Source organism: Eleutherodactylus coqui, chromosome 5 (assembly GCF_035609145.1).
Source record: "Eleutherodactylus coqui strain aEleCoq1 chromosome 5, aEleCoq1.hap1, whole genome shotgun sequence".
NCBI classification, from domain to species: Eukaryota; Metazoa; Chordata; class Amphibia; order Anura; family Eleutherodactylidae; genus Eleutherodactylus; species Eleutherodactylus coqui.
Window position 1 is genome coordinate 213982410 of NC_089841.1, and position 21132 is coordinate 214003541.

The 21132-nt window shown below is 41.8% G+C and overlaps 1 protein-coding gene across 1 annotated transcript in view; it reads left to right on the forward strand.

The window, feature by feature from the left end:
- Positions 1 to 21132, forward strand: part of CEMIP2 (cell migration inducing hyaluronidase 2) — an 83645-nt gene that overhangs the window by 35774 nt on the left and 26739 nt on the right. The window contains exons 5-15 of the mRNA XM_066604175.1: positions 1597 to 1766; positions 2796 to 2984; positions 5062 to 5231; positions 7580 to 7789; positions 10094 to 10299; positions 10943 to 11012; positions 11392 to 11520; positions 12080 to 12168; positions 16894 to 17025; positions 17745 to 17780; positions 20566 to 20721. Coding sequence (XP_066460272.1) covers positions 1597 to 1766; positions 2796 to 2984; positions 5062 to 5231; positions 7580 to 7789; positions 10094 to 10299; positions 10943 to 11012; positions 11392 to 11520; positions 12080 to 12168; positions 16894 to 17025; positions 17745 to 17780; positions 20566 to 20721 — 1557 coding nt within the window. The remainder of the gene's footprint in view (positions 1 to 1596; positions 1767 to 2795; positions 2985 to 5061; positions 5232 to 7579; positions 7790 to 10093; positions 10300 to 10942; positions 11013 to 11391; positions 11521 to 12079; positions 12169 to 16893; positions 17026 to 17744; positions 17781 to 20565; positions 20722 to 21132) is intronic.

Consider the following 21132-nt stretch of genomic DNA (forward strand, 5'->3'; position numbering starts at 1 on the left):
TCTTAGGGCTTATTTACACGAGCGTATATCGGCCGGCGTTTTCACGACCGGCCGATATACGCTTCCATCTGAGCAATCCCCCTTTCCCTCTCCCTCACCGCCGGCTCTCTGCCTCTCTCCTCCACTCCGGCGTTTGCAATGGGAGGAGGCGTGATGCGAGCGGAGCTAATCTCCGCTCTGTCCCGCCCACTCCAATTGCTGGCTGCGGACAAGGATAGGAGCTTAGCTCCGCCCCATCCGGCCTACTCCTATTGCAAACCGCTCAGAGGGGAGGAGAGAGACAGAGAGCCGGTGAGGGAAGGCGGGGACAATATACGCTTGTGTAAATAAGCCCTTATGTTTGTGGAAAATTTGTTTTTTGTTTTTTATTAATTTTTATTTATTTTTTGGCTTGTTCATTGCCTGGTGACTAGTGATGAGCGAGCATACTCGCTAAGGGCAAATACTCGAGCGAGCATTGCCCTTAGCGAGTACCTGCCCGCTCAAGAGAAAAGGTTCGGCTGCCGGCGGTGGGGGAGAGCGGGGAGGAAGGGAGGGGAGATCTCTCTCTCTCCCTCTCTTCCCCCTGCTCACTGCCGCAACTCACCTGTCACCCGCGCCGGCAGCCGAACCTCTTCTCTCGAGTGGGCAGGTACTCGCTAAGGGCAATGCTCGCTTGAGCAATTGCCCTTAGCGAGTATGCTCGCTCATCACTACTGATGACCTTACTTCTTCTTTAAGGGTGCATTCACACATGGAGATCCACAGCAAATCCGCTAACAGTAAATTCTATTAACCCTTTCCTATCCAATTTCCCTGCCACCCGCATCTTCCCTAGCTTTTTTTTTTTTTTACTTTGGGTCGGAAAGTGCGTTGTGGATTTCTTGGAATTACACAATAGAAACGCACAAAAATAAACTGTCACGATGATTAATGCATTAGCAATTTTTTGAAAGTGAAACGTGATTTAATACTTGTATTACATAAGATATATATATCTAATATCTCATTACACTAAGCAGAGGAGAGCTCCAACATTGAAGCTCTCTTTTGCATAGTGTGAGCAACGTGTGTCAGACCTCGCTCGACATGGGAGCTATGCTGGAAAATCTCAATGTTGGCCGAGGTCCGACACGTAATTGGAAAGGGTTAAGGTTTCCTATTTGATGCTTCCTGAAGATCTCCAAGTAATACTACCTGGAATCTGGGCTTCACAATCTATAATGGCCTAGTGGGCCTGATGGCACAGGGAATAAGTACGGATGTTCCCTGTGCTGCTCATTATGTCTTCTTAGTCCTATAATTACTTATGACCCTTTGTGATGCCAAAGCAATCATCCCAGTAATTAGCAGCATATGAAAGCATTACATAATGTTTGTACAACATTCTGCTTCCCTTTGCTGTTTTCAGTCCTCCGTACATATGGATAATTGGAGAGCTCTAGTTTTAGAAGTTCTTAGAGTTGCCTGTCGTGCAATGATGCAGCTACTTATTGGTGAAACATCAGTTTTTCTATTGCCACATTCATTATAATATGCGGAGATATATATATTCGCATCTATATCTACATATTCCATACATTGCAGATGTTTGTATAACGGACTTTCTTTTTATAGACAAGCCTGGGCTCTCGTCAGCGTTGTAGGTGGAAGTAACACCTCTTGCAGTGAAAGTTCTAGAGACTATGAGAACCATAGCACTCGAGGAAGGGCAGAAGCAGTGAGAGATTTTACCACGTTGGATGGACAGAGATTTGCTGTGAAAGCATACAGTGAATGGAAACTTGGTAAATATTTGACAGTGTAGTTTTCTTGCGAGACTGGATTAAAAAAAAAAAAAAGTTGCCAAGTAATCAAATTTTTTTTTTTATTTTTTTTTTTTATGCAGTCCAATCAATCAGTGCGGCAACATAATTAGAAATCCAATGTACTATGCAAGGGCTTATTTAAACGACCGTATATCCGCCGGGTATTCACGCCCGGCCGATGCACGGTGTCCCTCTCTGCAGGGGAAGGAGGCTGAAAGAGTCGGGAGCAGTGCACTGAGCTCCAGCCCCCTCTCCGCTTCTTCTCCACTGCCTCTCGGCCCCCTCGGCACTATTTGCAATGACAGGGATCAGGGGCGAAGCTAAGTAGCGAAACTTAGCTCCGCCCCCACCCCTCTCATTGCAAATAGTGCCGCGGGGTGGAGAGGAGCTGGAGTTTAGTGCACTGCTTCCGACTCTTCCAGCCTCCTACCCCTGCAGAGAGGGACGACCGTATATCGGCCGGCGTGAATACCTGGCCCATATACAGTCGTCTGAATAAGCCCTAAGTCCGTATCTCCTACTTCTTCTCTTTCCTCATCTGAGTAGTGTTTGGTCACATTTTAAAACCCCACCTAATGCCAACAAATCCATCTCCTGCTTCTGTCAATGGGGGTATACAAACTAGGGAAAGACCATATAAGTGGAAAGATCTTGCACTTCTGTACTTGATCTTACAGATTTTAGGCTTTTGAGATTGCTCAGACCAAACATAATGTAACTTTAAACTGAGCTAGCCATAGCAACACCAGTAGCCAAGAGGCTAATGGCCCAGTGCTCGTAGCATATGGCAACACACGTGGCATATATCTACCGACTTTAGCTATTTTGCAGATTTATGTGATGCGCTGTAATGTATTCTCTCACCCCCCCCCCCCCCTACTTTTTTTTTTTTCTTCTGGCAATTGGAGTTTCGGACCTCTGTAAAGTCCCCTATGCTCTTACATATTCGTGTGACATTTAGTCCTTGTTCCTCTTAATATCTTCCCATTCTGTGTATATCTCCTCTAGGTAAAGCCCTTTCTGGATTTAGTATTGAAGCTGTTGATGGTGTTGTGCTTGACCTCATGGATGAGGTGCGCAGTTGGCAGCCAGGAGATCAAATCGTTGTTGCAAGCACCGACTATTCAATGTATCAAGCTGAAGAATTTACGCTTCTTCCTTGTCCAGAATGTAACCAATTTCAAGTTAAAATAAACAGTAAGTTGTGGATGCTCGTGTTCAGTCACCCAAATCCTCCGTCATCAGACCCGAATATCTGTAAAAAAGTTGAGCCCCTATTTAGACTCTCCTTCTAGTTAAATGTCCTAATAGAACATACAATGAGGGGTTTATTTAAATAAAGTATAATCCCTGTATAAAGGTAAGCATTCTAATATACCTCATAATGTACACCAGTGTTAAACCATGCTTCGTCACAGTAAAATGCGCAAGATTTTACTAACTGGCGCAGGCATTTTATTACATTTTGGTGTAGTTTGAGCTCTGAAAATGAAATCTAGGTCCGCTAGGAGTAAGTGTGGTTATGGGATATAATTTGCACCATTTTTTTGAGTCGCCCAGATAATCCCAACCACTTCTCATCTTTTTTAAAAGTAAATAGAAAATTCAAAAGCTGTCTACAAACCTACCCCAAAGGGGAATTGATCAAAAGTGGTGTTTCATATGCCAGTCAGGGGCCCTAACTTTTCAGACAAATTCTGCTCATCTAATAGCCCATGTGTCTCATCAATCTTGTAATATACTTCATTGAAAGTATTTTTTTTATTTTAACCCCTATAAATGAAATTTGAAGCACGACCCCTCTGCAATCCCCTGCATTCAGATCCTCTAGTAACTTGAGACATTAGGACATTTCGTAGAGATTGTGTACACACTGACTGCAGATCTGAAAGCTGTATGAGTGCAAAAAAGCCCCCACAGATGAGAAAAATCGTAATGTCCCAGTTATTAGAGAAGCTAAATGTCTAACGACAAGCAGTGGATTGCAGATGGGCTGCACTTTAGCCTTGAATTACACTGGTAGAACAAAACCATTTAATGAAAGTATATTACAGGATTGAGGCACATACTGCCTCCCTGCTAATTGGTCAAGAGTGTAGATTTTATTTGGTGCTATATATGATTGGTCCAGAGGCAGCATGGAAATAGGAGCAGATGAGTGAACTGCTGGTAGAATGCTAGGCTTGCCACACACCCCTCCTTGAAACAAAAAGCTGAAAAATGGGAAAGTCCACCTAAAAGTCAGGACTTGCAGACATGAAAGAAGGGTGCAAAAAGGAGCAAATGAGAAGGTAAGGAGAACTTGTTATATATTAGAAAACTTGTTGAAAACTCAAGTACGCTTTAATGGTTCTGGTGTCGGCTTAACATATTTTGTTGTAGATCGACACAACATACAATCTCTGGTTGTGTGGAAATAGTTGTCGGATGTGTTGGCCACAAGCTGTGGACTGTATTTGTTCTTCCTAACTCTGTTCAGTAGCAAATGATGTCTTCTAGTGCTTTGAATAGCCAGCCTTCAAATACCTCGAAACGGGGGGAAAAAAAACATTTGCCATGTAACAACTGTAGGATATGTGCAGTTACCATACACTTCGTATTAGGCTACAAGAGTAGTAGTATAGCAATAAACACATGTCTGTAATGCTGTCTCTGTGTTGAACTTTTATATCCCTGCCTTCCTTGAAAATGCATAAATTGTTATCCAGGTGTATGTATATTTTTAGCATATGGGAGGTAATTACCATGAAATAACTGGGGTTATTTAGCTTAGAAAAAAAGCTAGCAAAAGGGCGACCTAATAACTATGTATTTTCCCCTGATAAATATTTATATCAGTGGACAATACAGAGATCTCTCCCATCAGCTATTTAAATCCAGGACTGTGACTGTAACAAGGGGGCACCTTCTATGTCTAGAGAAAAGAAGGTTTCTACACCGAAATAGAAGAGGGTTCTTTACTGTAAGAGCAGTGAGACTATGGAACTCTCTGCCTGAGGACGTTGTGATGGCAAACTCAATAAAAGAATACAAGAGGGGCCTGGACACCTTTCTTGAGCGATACAATATTACATATTATAGTCACTGATTACTTCAGAAGATTTGGGAATTTTTCACTTAAATGGAGAAAATTGGCTTCTACCTTTTTTTCTTTTTTTGTGTTTTTTGCCTTCCTCCTGGTCAATTTTGTGTGGGACCGGTGGGAGGATAGGCTAAACTGGATTGACATGTATCATTTTTTTGGCCTTACATACTATATTTTACTTGACTTTAGAACCGCCCAAGTTCTTCCATATGGGAGAAATCACAGAAGGTTTGGACATGCGGGCTGAAGTAGGAGTCCTTACGAGGAACATTGTCATCCAAGGAGAAATGGAGGAGACTTGTTATGGGGATAACCAATGCCAGTTCTACAATTTTGATACCTTCGGAGGCCATATTAAGGTATGAAAAAATACAATACTTTTTGGAAACCGTAATCTAGTACGTATGAGATAAAACTGAATGCTAAAAACCTATCCAAACCTCAATCGTGAACTGTAAACAATGAGGGATTAATGCGAACCTCAACGACCCGATTATCTTTATATTGAAAGTACATAGCCGATTTTGTACTGCTTTTGTGTAATAAATCTAAATTATTGTCAGAATCTATTTACAGGAGTTACTACTTTTTATGTGGGACATTTATGAAGTGGTGTGCAGCAGTTTTATGTCAGAATAAGTCTCACATTTTCCATAAGCCCAGTGGAGTAAGATGCGCCAATGTTCTTGAAGCCTGTATGCTTTACTGACATCTTTATATTTTGCCTCTATTTTTGTATATCCAGTTCCTCCCTCCTGCTCTTTGGAAAATTGGTCCCAGTGCTCCTTTCTGAGGGCTCTATTATATTAAACAAGCACACGCGGGACCGTATGGAACGAACAAAGGCTATAAACGCTGCTTTATGAATATAATTGGGGAATATGACCGGAGAATGAAGTCTGCCATAAATAACCGTCCCCTTTGTGCACATTATTCTAATAATCCAGTAGCTGGTCATCCGTGAATTGTGTAATATACAAGAACATTAGTTTTATTTCTAGGCCAATCACTAGTCAGACCATACACGGAGTATTGGGTACAATTTTAGGCAGCGGTGTATAAAAAGAATATGGCTAGATTAGCTGGCCACGGTAGTTAAAAAGAGGGATGGGATGTACCACCAAGACCGTTTGTTAAACTTGGTTATTCAGTTTAACAGAAAAAGATGGTTAGGGTCCCGTCCACACTGTCGTATGGTCATCCGTGAAACACAGATGCAGTTTTAGTACCAAACGTAGCACTTTAATAGACTTATAGGCTATAGTGGGTCAGACTTAGTCAATACATACATCTGACTACCTTTAGCAAGGCATATATTTCAGTTTTTTGTTTTTTTTGCGGTATTGAAAAGCATTGCTTCCTACTCTTTTCTGTATCACAAAAAAGTATGGAAATGTATCAGCTCTGTTAATAACTACTGTCACTACAGGGGAATGTCTTCCCCCTGTAACAGGAGCTCCTATGGATGCCCCAGATACAGTGGAAAAATGTGAAATACAAGAAAAAACGTGAATGACCCCAGATGTCTTTTATGATGTCATGAGGAACATACATGGTAAAAAAAATAGTTAGATATAAGAAGAAGGAAAAGTACGGAATAAAATTTAAAATAAAAGTATATACAAAAAAAAAAGGAAACCTATTCACGGACGTCAACCAAAACCATAACCATATGCACCCTGTAGTTCCAAACTATACAAATCATGTATCAAAACGTTCAAAACAAAGTGAGGAACCCATTCCTGTACTTTATTTTAGCATAAATGTAGTAATTTTAAAAACTAACAACTATAAATTTTAAACTTTTTTTCTTCTAGCTTTTTATCACTAATAAAATAGAAAAAAAATCAGTGACAAAAGGTATAACAGAATAGCCCTATATGTCAGAGCCGTGAAACCACCATATAAGTAAAATCTCCAAAAAGTGTCTGGTCCTTTAGGACCAAAGCACCCTGGTCCTTAAGTGGTTAAAGGGTAAAAAAATGGGAACAACAAAACTCTAAGAAAAAAAAATTTACAGTGAAAAACCTTTTGCGGTTTTCATATCAAAAACAGATCAAAACGTATTGAAACGTATCCCATGTATAATATTTAAAAACCTACATGTATCCTTAATAATGCATGCATTTTATAGTTGTTCGCATACGTGAAAGGGCTCGCATAGACGGGCCTAAGGGGCGATGTTGGTGTAATGTACCAATAGATAAATGGACAGGACAGAGACCTTTCTTATGATCTCTTTATATCTAGGCCCATAACCATGAAAAGTAAACCTTGTCTGTCAGGAGGAAAGCAGGGCTTCACCATCATCACTAACGGCTTCTGCGCTGTATGAGCAGTGAGACTATGAAACGTTTGTCACATGAGGTTTCTGACGGTTGATTCATGCTTGATCATTCATTGACTCATTAAATAGGTTTGAGGGACACGGATGTCTTTCTATAATTATAGGTACTAGATTCCTGGAGATGAGCTCTTCATCCAAACATTTGTCCTGGCTGGCAGATTTACAGTCTGAAAAGAATCCACGCACCCTAGCCCCCACCCCTCACCTTCCCCTATATGAGGCAATAAGACTCAGTAAATTTTGTTTCTTTCCCCTGAATTGACATTGTAGGGTTATAGGTTGACGTGTGTGTGTGTGTGTGTGTGTGTTTTTCCTCCCCTCCCAACCTTCTCAACTATGTAACTTTTTTCCTTTTGCTAGGTTTTACAGAATTTCACCTCTGTTCATCTGTCCAACGTTGAACTGAAGCACATGGGTCAGCAAGTAATGGGCAGTTATCCTGTACATTTTCACCTGTGTGGCGATGTCGATGAAATGGGAGGCTACAGTTCTGGAACCTACGTGGAAGGCTTATCGATTCACCATAGCTTTTCCAGATGCGTCACAGTCCATGCAACAAATGGCTTGCTGGTAGGTATACCGCTGGGACTTGCCAACATCTGATTGCTCTTTTCTATTAACGTGAAGCCCATTTAGACACAACGATTATCGCTCAAGATTCCCTCAAAGGCAATCTTTTGAGCAATATTTTCTTGTGTGCATTTACACACTCTGAAAACTGCTGTGTTCTCGGAGCGCTCAGATTGTATCCAGCTGACCACTCCGAGCAGGGTATGCAGAACACTGCAGGAGCGCTGTCTTCTGCATACTCCTGCTGTGTTCACGGAGCTCTCAGCTGGTATACAGCTGAGCGCTCCAAGTGGGGTATACAGACCACAGCTGGAGCGCTGTCTTCTTCATACTCCTGCTGTGTTCACAGAGCGCTCAGCTGGTATACAGAACACAGCTGGAGTGCTGTCTTCTTCATACTCCTGTTGTGTCCTCTGAGTAGGATATCAGCCAAAACAATAGTATCAACATTATCCCGCTGAGAACTCCGCGCGTGGCACTGATGAGGCTCATCGTTGTCTTTCAGCTAGCGAATCGTGCACAACACTGCATGATGACCGCACGTTTAAACACCACGATTATCTCTCAAAAGACTGCTTTTGAGCGAATTTTGAGCGATAATCGTTGTCTAAATGGGGTATTAGAGGAGATACCAGACATTTAATGCCATATCTGATTACTATGCCATCAATGTACATGAGATGTCAAGCTGTAGAGAATTCAGCCACTTGGACCTAGCCATTTGTAGGGCAGCCAATGAGCAGGATATTACAGGGGATATCGTTCCGCTGATGTAATGTAGTGTGGTGTATTTCCTGTTGCTGTAATGCTACCAGATCTTCCATCTAAGATGGTGCAAATTCCTTCTGTGATTGGTTTTGAACCAGCTGTCTCCAAAATGGATAGAACGGAAAAAAAAAAAATTACTTTTTTCCAAAAGGCGCTCTGAGAACCCGGTCTACTTCTCCAGTAAACATCGGGAATTATTTACTCAAGTTATTTTCATAACTAACACTTGCCAAATTCTGAAATTGTTGCAAAAGCTTTACTAAGATACATATCGGACAGGCTGCAATCCCCTGCCAAGCCATCCAGTAACTTCTTGGAACATGGGCAGACCTTGAAAACAAACTGTTTGGTATTCAGAGTTAATACCTAGTATCAGAATTGGGGCTGTATGTCAAGATTTGGTTGGGGGGGAATGGAGTGGGACAGCTTTTCCTGCACCAGGACTGCAAGTCTAGCAAGCACTATGCAGATGTTAAGCCAGTAAGGGGAATGCTGGGAGATTTCAACTTTTAGGCTTAAAAAAATTGTGGCTGGAGCTCTGAATTACTGAGTTATACAGGATGGACAGATTTCTGTCCACTAGCTATCCGATATCCATCTTAATTGTGTAAATGACTAATGCCCCATTTACACACAAAGATGATCGCTCAAAATTCGCTCAAGACAGTTTGAGTGGCAGTTTTAAGCAATCATTTTGCAAAGCTACTAATGGGTGCTAATGCCCATTAGCAGATAATTAATATTATCTGCATGTTAATGAGCCGCCAGGAGATGTATTTACAGAACAGCAGGTGGTCTGTTCTTTAAATACATGTCCTTTGTTCTGCCACGGGCTGTTGGCTAATAACAATGTTATCAGCGCTACCCGCAGAGAACTCAGCGTGCGGTCCCTGCTATCACGAATGATGGATTTCATGCTCGCATGAAAACCATCGTTCAGCAGAAAAGCAAACAATGGTAGGATTTACATGTAATGATTATCCCTCAAAAGCTGTTAGGACGAATTTTGAGCGATAATTGTTGTCAAAGTGGGCCTTGATTCATTGGGTAAGTCTTTCTTTGCACATATTGCCATGGTTGTAGCGTGTACATTGCCTGTAAAGTCCAACACCAATATAAAGAATAGGAAGACTTGATTTCCACAAAGATGAAGACGATTGCTTCGATATCTGAGTATATGGTTGGCTCAGACCAGTCTTTAGCTGACCGGTATTGCATGGGAAGGTATTGCAGTTTTTTGGCTGATGTTGATTCGCTCAACACTCCTGTGCATTTTTATTTTGGTAGAGAGAACCCCCCCCCCCCCATACACATGAGATTTTCGGGGGACCCCGTGTATGGCCAGCTTAACAGATATAGAAATTAGTCAGAAGTCTGTGTGAAGCAAGCTTAAAGCCACACTTTAGGAATAACAGTTTTTTTTGTCTTCTGCAGGGACAAACCAGAATCCCAGTAATGACATGCATTTACAAAGTTGCTCAACTATTTCTTTAATGAATAGTTGATCTTGCTGATCTTTTTTCTAATTTTGTACAGATCAAGGACACAATTGGCTATGACACACTGGGACATTGTTTCTTTCTGGAGGACGGTATAGAACAAAGGAACAGTCTGTTTCACAACCTTGGACTTGTTACCAAGCCAGGCACTTTATTACCCACAGACCGAAATAATACCGTGTGCACCGCTATGAGGGATAAAGTATACGGAAACTACGTTCCTAATCCAGCCACTGACTGCATGTGAGTACTTGGCAGTGCAACAAACTGTTCTCCTGTCAACTTGTAAAACTTTTTTTTAGAATTTTGAGGAAATGGTTGATAGAAGGAAAAAAAATTACTGTCAATACGGCAAGAAGCATTAACAGTACAGAGCCTAGATGTGCACAGCGTGTCTGTTTGAACCATTTCCAATCTTTTGGATGGCTGTTGCTCCTATAGATTCTTGTGGGAATTACTGATACGTGTTTGTTCACATTAGTATTGGAGGTTCCGTTCGGAACCTGTGTTGCAGATTTCTGCTACAAAATAGCGTTGTACACAACACTATTTCGTCCTGTAGAGTCCGGCAAAATACTGGACTGCTGTCCGGAAGTTTTACCGGACCCCATTATAGTCCTCCTATAACGGCCCCTTAGTGGGGCAGCCACTGACTGATCATAGTCTCCCTATGTACAGCAGTAATAGGGACAAAGCTGTCAATCAGTGGGCAGCGGATGGGGTCCTCCATTTAGAAATGTAAGTGTATATAATGTGGATTTTATGTGACTGTGGCATGGATATTGCCTGTATTCTAAAATGTGCATTACTCTTCAGTAGTGTTTATACATTTTTATAGCTTTTACTTATTTCCTTCTTCTTTTATTGCTTTTGAATGTGTTTTTAGGGCAGTATCCACTTTCTGGATCGCAAATCCCAACAATAACCTGATAAGTAATGCGGCGGCTGGCTCTCAGGCAAGTTTTTAGATTGGACTTTCTGCATTAATTAAAACATTGCTATATTAGTACAGAAATCACAGTGGTATTCCAAATCTATATGGTCATAGAAACGCCCTTCACAGATATAGATTAAAATTAAAATTAATAACTTTTATTCACAACTGATTAAAATTAGGGCCACATAAATCATATAACAAACAAAAACAAACGTGGACCTACAACATGGATCGTACTACGTGACTCAGTGACCGGATGAAGTGAGGGTCTCAATTCCCCTCGAGTAACGTAGTACAATGAAGCTATGGGAAGTTTTCTTGGTTTATTTACAATGGTCGCTATCCAATAGCTGGGATTATAGAGCTACTGTGTAATCGATACCTCTCTTTACGTAAAGGATGCAGGGATCTGGTATGTGTTCCACAAGTCTTCCACCGGAGAATCCCATGGGCTCTATCCAGATACCAAATCGGAGCTCACACCTCTTGGGATATTTTACAACAACCGAGTCCATTCCAACTTTAAGGTAACAAGCGTTTCATGCCCATCCCCTTATGGTTTCAGCTTCAAGACATAAGGTTTAAAAGGGGTTGTCTCATCCAAAACATCATCCATGTCCATATAGACTGCTGTATAGGCCGCTAATCCATAGATTAACGTAATGGTAGCATTAGAAAAATCAGTATTTGCTGATTATTGTGCATCCGTGTCTGTAAGCCAAAAGAGTGGGACCTACACATTAAGTATAATGTAAACTTTTGCACCTCTCCTGGCTTTCGGACTTATTACTGACTGTGGCTAACGAGAATACTACCTTGTGAAAGTGCCCTTAGTCTCGACAGCGGTATAGATGGCCTCTATTGGCTGTGACACTTGGCAGTAGGCAACCAGCCATTATTAGCATTGATCCCCAATGTCTGTGATGAGACAATTCATTCTAGTGGAGAAAGAGCCGTCGGCCGTCGTTGTGTATTCTGTATTCATTTACACAGTAGATTCATTGCAATAATCTAGTAAGGAAGATACCCCTTGACTTTTTGTATAAAGATTTTAATTTTTTATTTTTTTTCCCTCCCTGTTTTTAGGCGGGCTTGTTTATTGATAAAGGTGTGAAAACTACAAATGCAAGCGCTGAAGACCCGAGGGAATATCTGTGCTTGGATAACAATGCCAGGTGATATTTAATGTTGTCTAATACTCAATTATATTGGCTATGCATCTTTAGGCCACGGGCAGGCGCAGATTCCAAGTGCAGAAACTCGCAGTGGAATCCCCCCGTGCCCGCAGCCATGGACATTTTCTCACCTGTCTGGATGCAGTGCGGGACTTCTCCGTCCCGGACGGATCTTCTTTTCTCTTGCACTGCAGAGTGTGCGGGTGTGCTGGCCAGCGTGCGTGTGCATACGCAGTGCTTTTTTTTTTTTCTTTAAATCTCCTGCTGTTCCGCGGCACGATTGCAGAGTCAGCTGCAGGGTTGCCACGGATCAGACGGCTTTCATTGACTTCAATGGAAGCTGACCATGCGGGAATCCACAGAAAATGGAGCATGCTGCATTTTTTTTTGTTCCCGGCACGTGCGATCCGCACACCGGGAAAACATGCCATCCGCAGGTATTTAATAATGCCTGATCATTGTCTGTGGGTATATTGAACTATGAGTGACCCGCAATTCAATTATGCCCGTGGACATGAGGCCTTACAAGTCTCCAGGTTGCTAGCATTTGTGTTTGCATTTCTCCAACTTTGAACTCCTATTTTCCTTTAAAATGAATGCCCATGTTTAACGCTTTTGTTTTAGGTGCAGAAATCTGTGCGGATTAATTTAATAAAATCTCTTTACAAGGGTGCAGCTCTTATTTTTTGGATTCAGATATTCAACAGCCCCCCCAACCCAACCCCCCACATGCATTTGCTAAATACAAATAAACTATTTCATTAAGGTCTGTATGCAGGGTGCAGTCAAAAAGACGGTTCCAGTGCTAGATGGCAATACTGATGTGCTATATTAAAATAACAATGGCGTGTTTGAATAGTAAGGCATGAATGTGCTACACAGTAATATGGTGCATGCGCATTTGGAACATGGATTTCAATTTTCGGTTGTGGTCTCCATGAGAGAGAATAAAACCCAGTTGAAGAATAGCATGTGAGAAGCAGAAACCCGTTTTCCACGTCCATGTCCTGTGGGACCGCTGCTATGGTTGAGGTAAGGAAAGCATACTGGAAGTGGCCTCCTTCTGCTATAGTACATGCACGGAGCCGTTGTTGGACTTGTTTCCTTCCAGGGAGTCTCAAAACAGATCGGTACCTGAATCTCCTATAGATGGTGGATGACTTCCTGCTTGATCTGCCCCATCGTAGCGGATGGAGGCCACTTCCAGTGCACTTTCCTTCACTCATAGCAGCGATTCCGCAGGACCTGGATATGGAAAGCACATTTCTGTTTCCCACAGGCTACTCTTCAACTTTTCAGTTGGGTTTAACGCAATATCTCTTATAGGGGCCACAACACAAAATTGAAATCCATGTTCTGGGGACCCTTGAGCCATACCGTCATGTAGTGCAACCATGCCTCCCTATCCAAGTACTCTTAGTATTTCAATATAGGACCACAGTACTGTGATATATTGCTGGATCCGTCTATTTGACTACACCCTGTATAAACATTAGGCAGTGAGCTCATACCCTCCCTTAGTGGGGCAGCCAGGATTGTCAGCCTTATGGGACTCTGACAGATGTCTAATGAACTTAATCAGCACCGAATTTTGAGCACATTAAGATTAAAAAACGACAGCACAAAATCTATGGTATGTTCACTGTGTGATGGCTAGTCTCTGGTGGCAGGGAGGAAGACTGTTTAACTGTGAACTCCTACAGATCCACTGCGTATACTGATCATGGAGGTTCTGTAGTTTAGTCTTAGAAGGTCTAGAGCGGTTTGAGTTTTAATGATGATACCGTTACTACCCTTCATATTCCTGGTATCGGTAGTATTGGCTTTACCCAAGAATATCACTGCTTATGCCTTCATTTTAGCCAGTTTTATAAATCTTCCCCCAATGTGTGTATTCGTAGAAAAATGAAAAATAAATAAGAAAAAAATGTGCCTGGTACAGTTCTAGGACTGGAATTGCCCATTCAAGTTGATGGGTGCTCTAAAAAAAGGAATGTAGTTTCTACTTCAAAGTCTTCCCATCCCTCCGTCCGCAGGGTGGTGGCATGTTTATCACAGGCATAGCTCTTGTCTGTTGGGAGCCTATTCCTAGCACTCCATCGCCTTTGGCAGTGTTCTACTTCCTGATCTTTCCACCCTCTGTCCGTGCTGACAATAGTCATCAGTTCTAGGTCTTCATCGTGTCCTCCCACCCTTAGAGTTGACGAATTTCTAAGTTTATACAGTTGGCGTTTTTATTTTACCATCTGACAGCTGCGTTTGATTAGAGCACAGATGGGTATGTGTGATTAGAACACCGAATTCTAGGAAGACCCCCGGAGGTGTCGTATTTAAATAAGCCTTATGTATTGCATAGTGAAAAGTCCTCCGACTTGAATGATACTATTTTTATTTATTTTTTTCCCAATATCTGAGCTTTCTGACAGTGAAGAAAAACCTCCTAGTTACAACCAGTGGCTAAAAAGTTGAGCTGTTCTAATGCTGTTCACAGCTGTGCGTTTGCTACAGTGTTACCAGTAAGGTATTCCACTGTGAGACAAATGCTACATCAAAAGACAAATGTCATCTGCAGCCCTCTGGCAAGGGGAAAGAAAGTGGCAGGTGCCAGTATCCTCCTTGGGAGTCCGGGATGTTAAGGCCGTGTTAGATAAGCCACTGGATGTGAATAAGGACTCTTTACATTCACTGACCACAGGCAGAGATCTTGAAAAATAGTGAGGAGTTTAAAGTAGACTTATTAGCAGGTTGGCTTTATTAACAGATTTCTAAAAAAAAAATTTGGGATCATGCAATATACCTGCACCACTACAGATTGCTTCATGGCAAAAGTGAAGGTCAATAATAAGGAAGGTGGAAAGTCCAATCAATGGATCGTCAGCTCTGTGGATGAACTACAGTAGTAGCTCTATGACCTGTCTGACTAGATTCGACTTGCCTGAACTGCCTTGTGCCGTCTTGAGATTTGGACCTCTGCTTACTCGCAAAGTTATATCAAGCCTATATTCACACATGCCAGCGTGAAAGGGCTGATTCACAAGCGTGTTATTTTTTTTTTCTCATTTCTTTGTTCGTTAGCTGTATGTATTTGTAATTGATTGCACTGGATAGCCCACTGACCAATTATAGTCAATGAGGCTATACAGGCATGCATTTTCTACTCAGACTGTGGGAAAATAAAGGGAGGAGAAATCGCAGCATGCCCTATTCTGGTCCCACATTTCGGATGACTGTCACCAATTCAAGTCAATGGGTGTACAAAAAGATGAAGTGCACATGTGCAGCGACCGAGACAGGAGACCCCCACCGTGGAGCTGGCGGGGTAGAGATGGCACTTGTCCAGGTGGCTCTACCAGACTCCTCCCGGGAGGGACGCACGGAACTCTGGCCAAGGCACCGCTAGGCCTCTTCCAGGCAACGCTGGGTCAGCAGTCACCTAAATAGTTGTGTAGTGGACTGTAGAAGTTGTCACTCGTGACGCCACCGTTCCTTCTCACCGGTGCTTATCCGGCGATGGAAATAAGAGTCCACACACAATTGAACTTAGAAACTGAGAACGGGCATTGACTGGCAAACTTTACTTCTGATTCAGTGTTAGATAATTTTACTCGCTCGTGCAGGAAAGACAGCTTTAGGGGATAATCATGGAGGAGGACACAGGATGATACCGGGCTTACAGTCTTGTTATCTGAAATGCTCCGCTCCTGGACACATGCACTCTGGGATGCAGAAAAACACCGGAGGGGGACAGAACACTCCGCAGACCCTCACTTGAACTCAGAAGATTAACAACTGCATGGTGAACTCCTTCTCTTCTCTCACTCCTCAGAGGTTGGTTCCTGGGATCTTAGTCTTCAGGGTACCTTTCCTATGCTTTCATCTCTTCACCACATAAGGGTTGAAGGTACCCCCATGTGGCCGGCACTCTCACTTCACTCTCAACCACTGAAGAAGACAGAAGACTAGCTCTCAATCACTCATATTTATAGCAATCATCACATGACTAGAAAGACTTGTTACTTTTTTCAGACATACCCCAGCTATTTTCGGACATTAACCTCTTACATGCTGCAGCTGTGCAATACACATAACAGAAGACAAGACTCTTTGCACAGTGCATCTACATGGAAGATATGACAATTATGGAGCTGCCAGAAATGGGTGTTTTGGGTCACTACACATGGAGGACATCTGTGTGAACTCTGTTTTTCAGTAATCATTGCTAAGCAGTTCTGGAAATTAAAAAAACAAATCAGGCTAAAGTGTTTTTTTTTTTCTTCTTGCATGAAAAAAGAAAAACAAACAAATAATTGAACACGAATGTAAAAACCAGAGACATGCAATGCGTACTGATGTTACACAGATATACAGTACAGTTATCCTTCAGAAAGTCATTCAAACGAGGAAAAATGACCGATAATCAGTTTAAACACGGATCATACAGAGTATTACATAGGAATATGAAACCCTGAACGACAAGGGACGAGATCCGCACGATTCTCGTTGCGCACGGACGAGCTGCTGATGACGTCACCGGCTCATTCGCTCGGGCAGACAAGAATCGTCCCGTGTAAAAGGGGCAATACTGTAGTGATCTAGAACAAGATGGCACTTTGGAATTTCTTTCATGTGATTTTTAGATTGCATGCTACAGCAGCGCTTTAGTCCAAATAAAGGGTATTGTCCTGTAGAAAGCAATGCACACTAATCTGTTTGTCTCTTCTGCAGATTCCGCCCCCATGTTGATGCTGATCCTCTGAAGCCAAGAGTTGCCGCACTGATTGACAGTCTTGTTTCTTTTAAAAATAATGACCACGGTGCTTGGGTGAGAGGAGGGGACATTATTATAAGGAATTCAGGGTATGTATGACTATACCGACAGTGTTTACATGAATCCATGCTTGGGGGGGGTTTGTAGATCATCAGTCTGGTAGTGGTGGTTAGGGTAACCTGTTATGTAAATGACAGCCGTGCCCCTACATCCTTAGATGGGACACCCACATTTGGTAATTACTTGGCATCATGCCTATAGTTTTTATACAGGCTCACAGGTTTCATAACTTTTGAGGGGGTTCATAAAGCAAATGTGAGGTGTGAAGAATAGTCCCATTAATATGCATGCTGTGATAAGTATATGTACAGTCTGTTAGGTAGAGATTGTAGTATATTACAGCCCTGCCTACATGGAATAATCATTCAGATTCCCGCAATCCAGCGACAATCTGGACGATTATCGTTCAGTGTGAATATATGTAGCAACTTTCACTTCTCGTCTGTCGTTCAGTCCCTGCATGCAGAAAACGGAACAACGTATCAGTCCATGTAAAGTCGTTCACTTATCACCGACTACCTGCGTACTGTGAATGGAGGTGGGCAGCCCAGTATGATCAACGGCCTGCTCCCCCTCTATTCATTCCCGATACTTGTTCCCATGCATTAACACAGGAATGATTATTGCTGGGACGACCTGTCGGGCATCTGTTCGCCCCGTGTAAAAGCACCCTAAAGCCTTACTGACACTTAATGGTTCTTTATATTCTGGTGGTTCTTTTTTTTATATCTTTTTCATTTCTTTGCAGATTTTCGGACAATGGAATTGGTCTCACATTTGCTAGGTAAGTAACAATGCTTGTAAGACCGCTAAAGACATATGTATATACAGTGTATACTGTGTAACCTTATATGATGATCCGTTCAGTTGGGCCGACATTTGGTCCCTTTATGGATTATTGCCCATGCTTTCCTTATACACACTCTAATTATAAAGAGCAAGACAGAAGGGTAAAAATGATAGAATATTGTTGCTGGCACTTAAACATGCATACTCCTGTTAGGGCTTGAAGGTAGAGTGGCTGACAATGGAAAGTGCATGAGTTTTATTTTAAGGAACCCAAGTATTATTACAGTAGTAATTATTGAAGTAGTAAGCTTTAAAATGAGTCCCTCGCACTGAGGGGGAAGTCAAAAATCATCCGCACTCTGGCAGTAGAATTTATTTTAATTAACATTTAGAAAAGACAAATACATTATTTTTGACATTATCTCCTGCTTTTCAATATACTTTGTCCATGTGTCAGAAAGCTTTCATATTCCCTAAAATGGTTTAGGCAGAGCTGCGAGTCACAACTGCCCCGCTGTCTTCGCCTCTTCATCAGAGGTGAATATTTGTCCTCTTAGAGCTACTTTCAGGGGACCAAACGGGAAATAGCCCGATGATTAAGATCAGGACTATAGGGAGGATGCTTTAACACCTCAAAATGAAGTTTTTGCAGAGTGTCTTCAGTAGGGGCAGCAGTGTGCCGACATGCATTCTCATGCAACAACACTTTTGAATGACCGCTCTCAGTGTTTTGTTTGAATTCTGGGCTTCAGCTCTTTAGTGAGCGTCACACTGTAACGAGCACTGTTGATTGTTGGACCTTTTTCCTGATAATGTTCCAATACTTCCCCTTGAGAATCCTGGAAAACTGTACGCATCAATTTTCAAGCTGTTGGTTGACTTTTGAACTTTTTCCTGGTAGGCGACTGAGGAGATTTCCATTCCATACTCTGCCGTTTGCTCTCAGGCTAAAAAACAAATCGCTGCACGCTACTCTTATTCCATGCAAATCACAATCGGGGGAGCCATTTTTTTTTTTTCTTACACCGTAGTCGGGAATTAATTGACATAACCTGTGCAGGAGCGACTGAGGAGATGACAACCTACAATGGAAAGCATTGATAAGACCGTGCGGCCAACAGAAGCTTTAATATAACTGGAGTGTGGATCATTTTTAACGCTCCGTGTGTGTGTGTGTGTGTGTGTGTGTGTGTGTGTGTGTATATAATATATATATATATATATATATATATATATATATATATATATATATATATATATATATTATTTATATATATATATATTATTTATATATATATATATATATATATATATATATATATATATATATATAAAAAAATTTTCCCTTCTCTTTAATTGGTGTTGTCTTAATTAGTGATCACTTTGTCTGCATTTTTTTTTAATTCTATTTACCCACTGACTATATTGACTGTTTCTATCTGCTTTTTCAGCGGGGCTCTGGTCCTACAGAATTGATCCTACAGTAAATTGTTATGCCATTCTCATGTAATAACTTGTGCTGGGACTTGCATTCAAGTTCCGCTTCATTCACTTTAATGGTGATGAGCTGCAGTACCAAACATGACATGCAGACAAGAGAGGCGCTGTTTATGGAGAAAATAAGACATTTTTTTTCCCCATTCCTAGACCACTCTTTTAAACTATTTTATCAGGAAAGATCTCAATGCTTAGAAGAAAGTTTGTTTATAGAGCAGAAAAGGCTATAAAATGATATGTTCTGTGCTTGGATTTCCCTATTTACTCTGCTTGTTACAGTGAGTCGGTCGTGCGTTGCACATACTGTAAGAAGTTATGCTGCTGATTTCCGGGGCTGGGTGGGCACAATTTAATAAATGTTTTTTCATTTAGGCCACCTGCAGACGAATGGGTCAGATTTCACATGTGGGAGCCCGCAGCGGAATCTGACCGTGACCAGCGACCCTGTGTACCTGTATTTTGTTTTTCTGCACGGCGGATGGTTGTGGCGAGCTGCCGTTGGACATGTGCACTAAAGTTTTTTTTGTTTTTTTTTGTTTTTTTTTTCTATTTCTTAAATGTTTATTTTTCCCACGCAGTCGCTTGGCAATGACATGGGATCCACGACGTGTCCGCCATGTAAATTGTGGAAGGGCCATGGGTTGGATGCTTTCCACTGACTTCAATGGAAGCCGTCTGCACGGAATCCACGCAAAAATACAGCATGCTGCGATTGTTCCTCAGCTCGCAGATACCGAAATTGGTTTCTGCGAGTGTGCAGGAAGAAGCGTCTTTCCATAGCTTGTAACAAACAGCATTTGCTGCGGATCTGCGGTGCGGACGCCGACCGCAGATTCCGTAATGCAAATCTGTTGGTGTGCAGGCGGTCTTAGGAAGAATATATAAAAGATGTGGGCATGTAACTGCTGAGGCCAGTGATTGGTTGAGTGGTCAGGTGAACGATGAATGGTTTGTAACCGCTGCAGGAGCTTCCAGGGCAAAACACACTGGACCAGGGGTCATTAAGAAGAACAGGACTCTTATTGTATAAGTCATTCTCTGTAATACTTCAAGTTTAAGACATTATTGCTTGGCTGTTGGCCCGTTCCTCCCCTTGTTGAGGTTGATCTAACTCCAACAGACTTCACATTTGTAACCACATTTTGGTGAAAGAGTAAAGGAAGAACCAATATTTACCCCAATGCAGGTAGAGATATACCGTATATGTGCCTATAGATGTCTGCAGGACTGTCTGGTTTTCTCTTTTTCCACGTACTTCATGATAATGCTTTCACTTTCTGCAGTGATGGAAGTTTTCCAAAAGATGAAGGCTCCAGCCAAGAAGTTTCTGAATCTCTATTTATAGGCGAAAGTAGGAATTATGGATCCCAAGGAGGCCTAAACAAATACTGGGGGACCGGAGGAGTCTATAATAGGAATCGCACACTTCCTAGAAACAGGTACAACTACATTTGGCATATGTATATAAAATATATATGCACAATTAATATCTCTATCAGTCCTGACCCACTGGTATATACACACACTGGATAGATGAGATATATACTAGATGGATAGGACAGATGAGATAGATATGTGTGTGTAATATTCTATAAACATCCCACCCTCGATGTGAATTCCGTAAGTCAGGCCGACCAGTAGGTGTCTTATGTTCTTAATTAGCAGGGTAGATGGAATACATATGGAAATACCATAGAGAAACGAGATGCATATTTCTCAGTGTGGGAGCTATATTGTGGCTTGGAGTGCATGGAAACTGCTTTCCTATTGTTACTTTTAGGTTTGGGTTGCGGATACATTTCGAATAGGCACTCTTAGAAATGAATTTGAAAAAAATAGTTGGAAGTAGT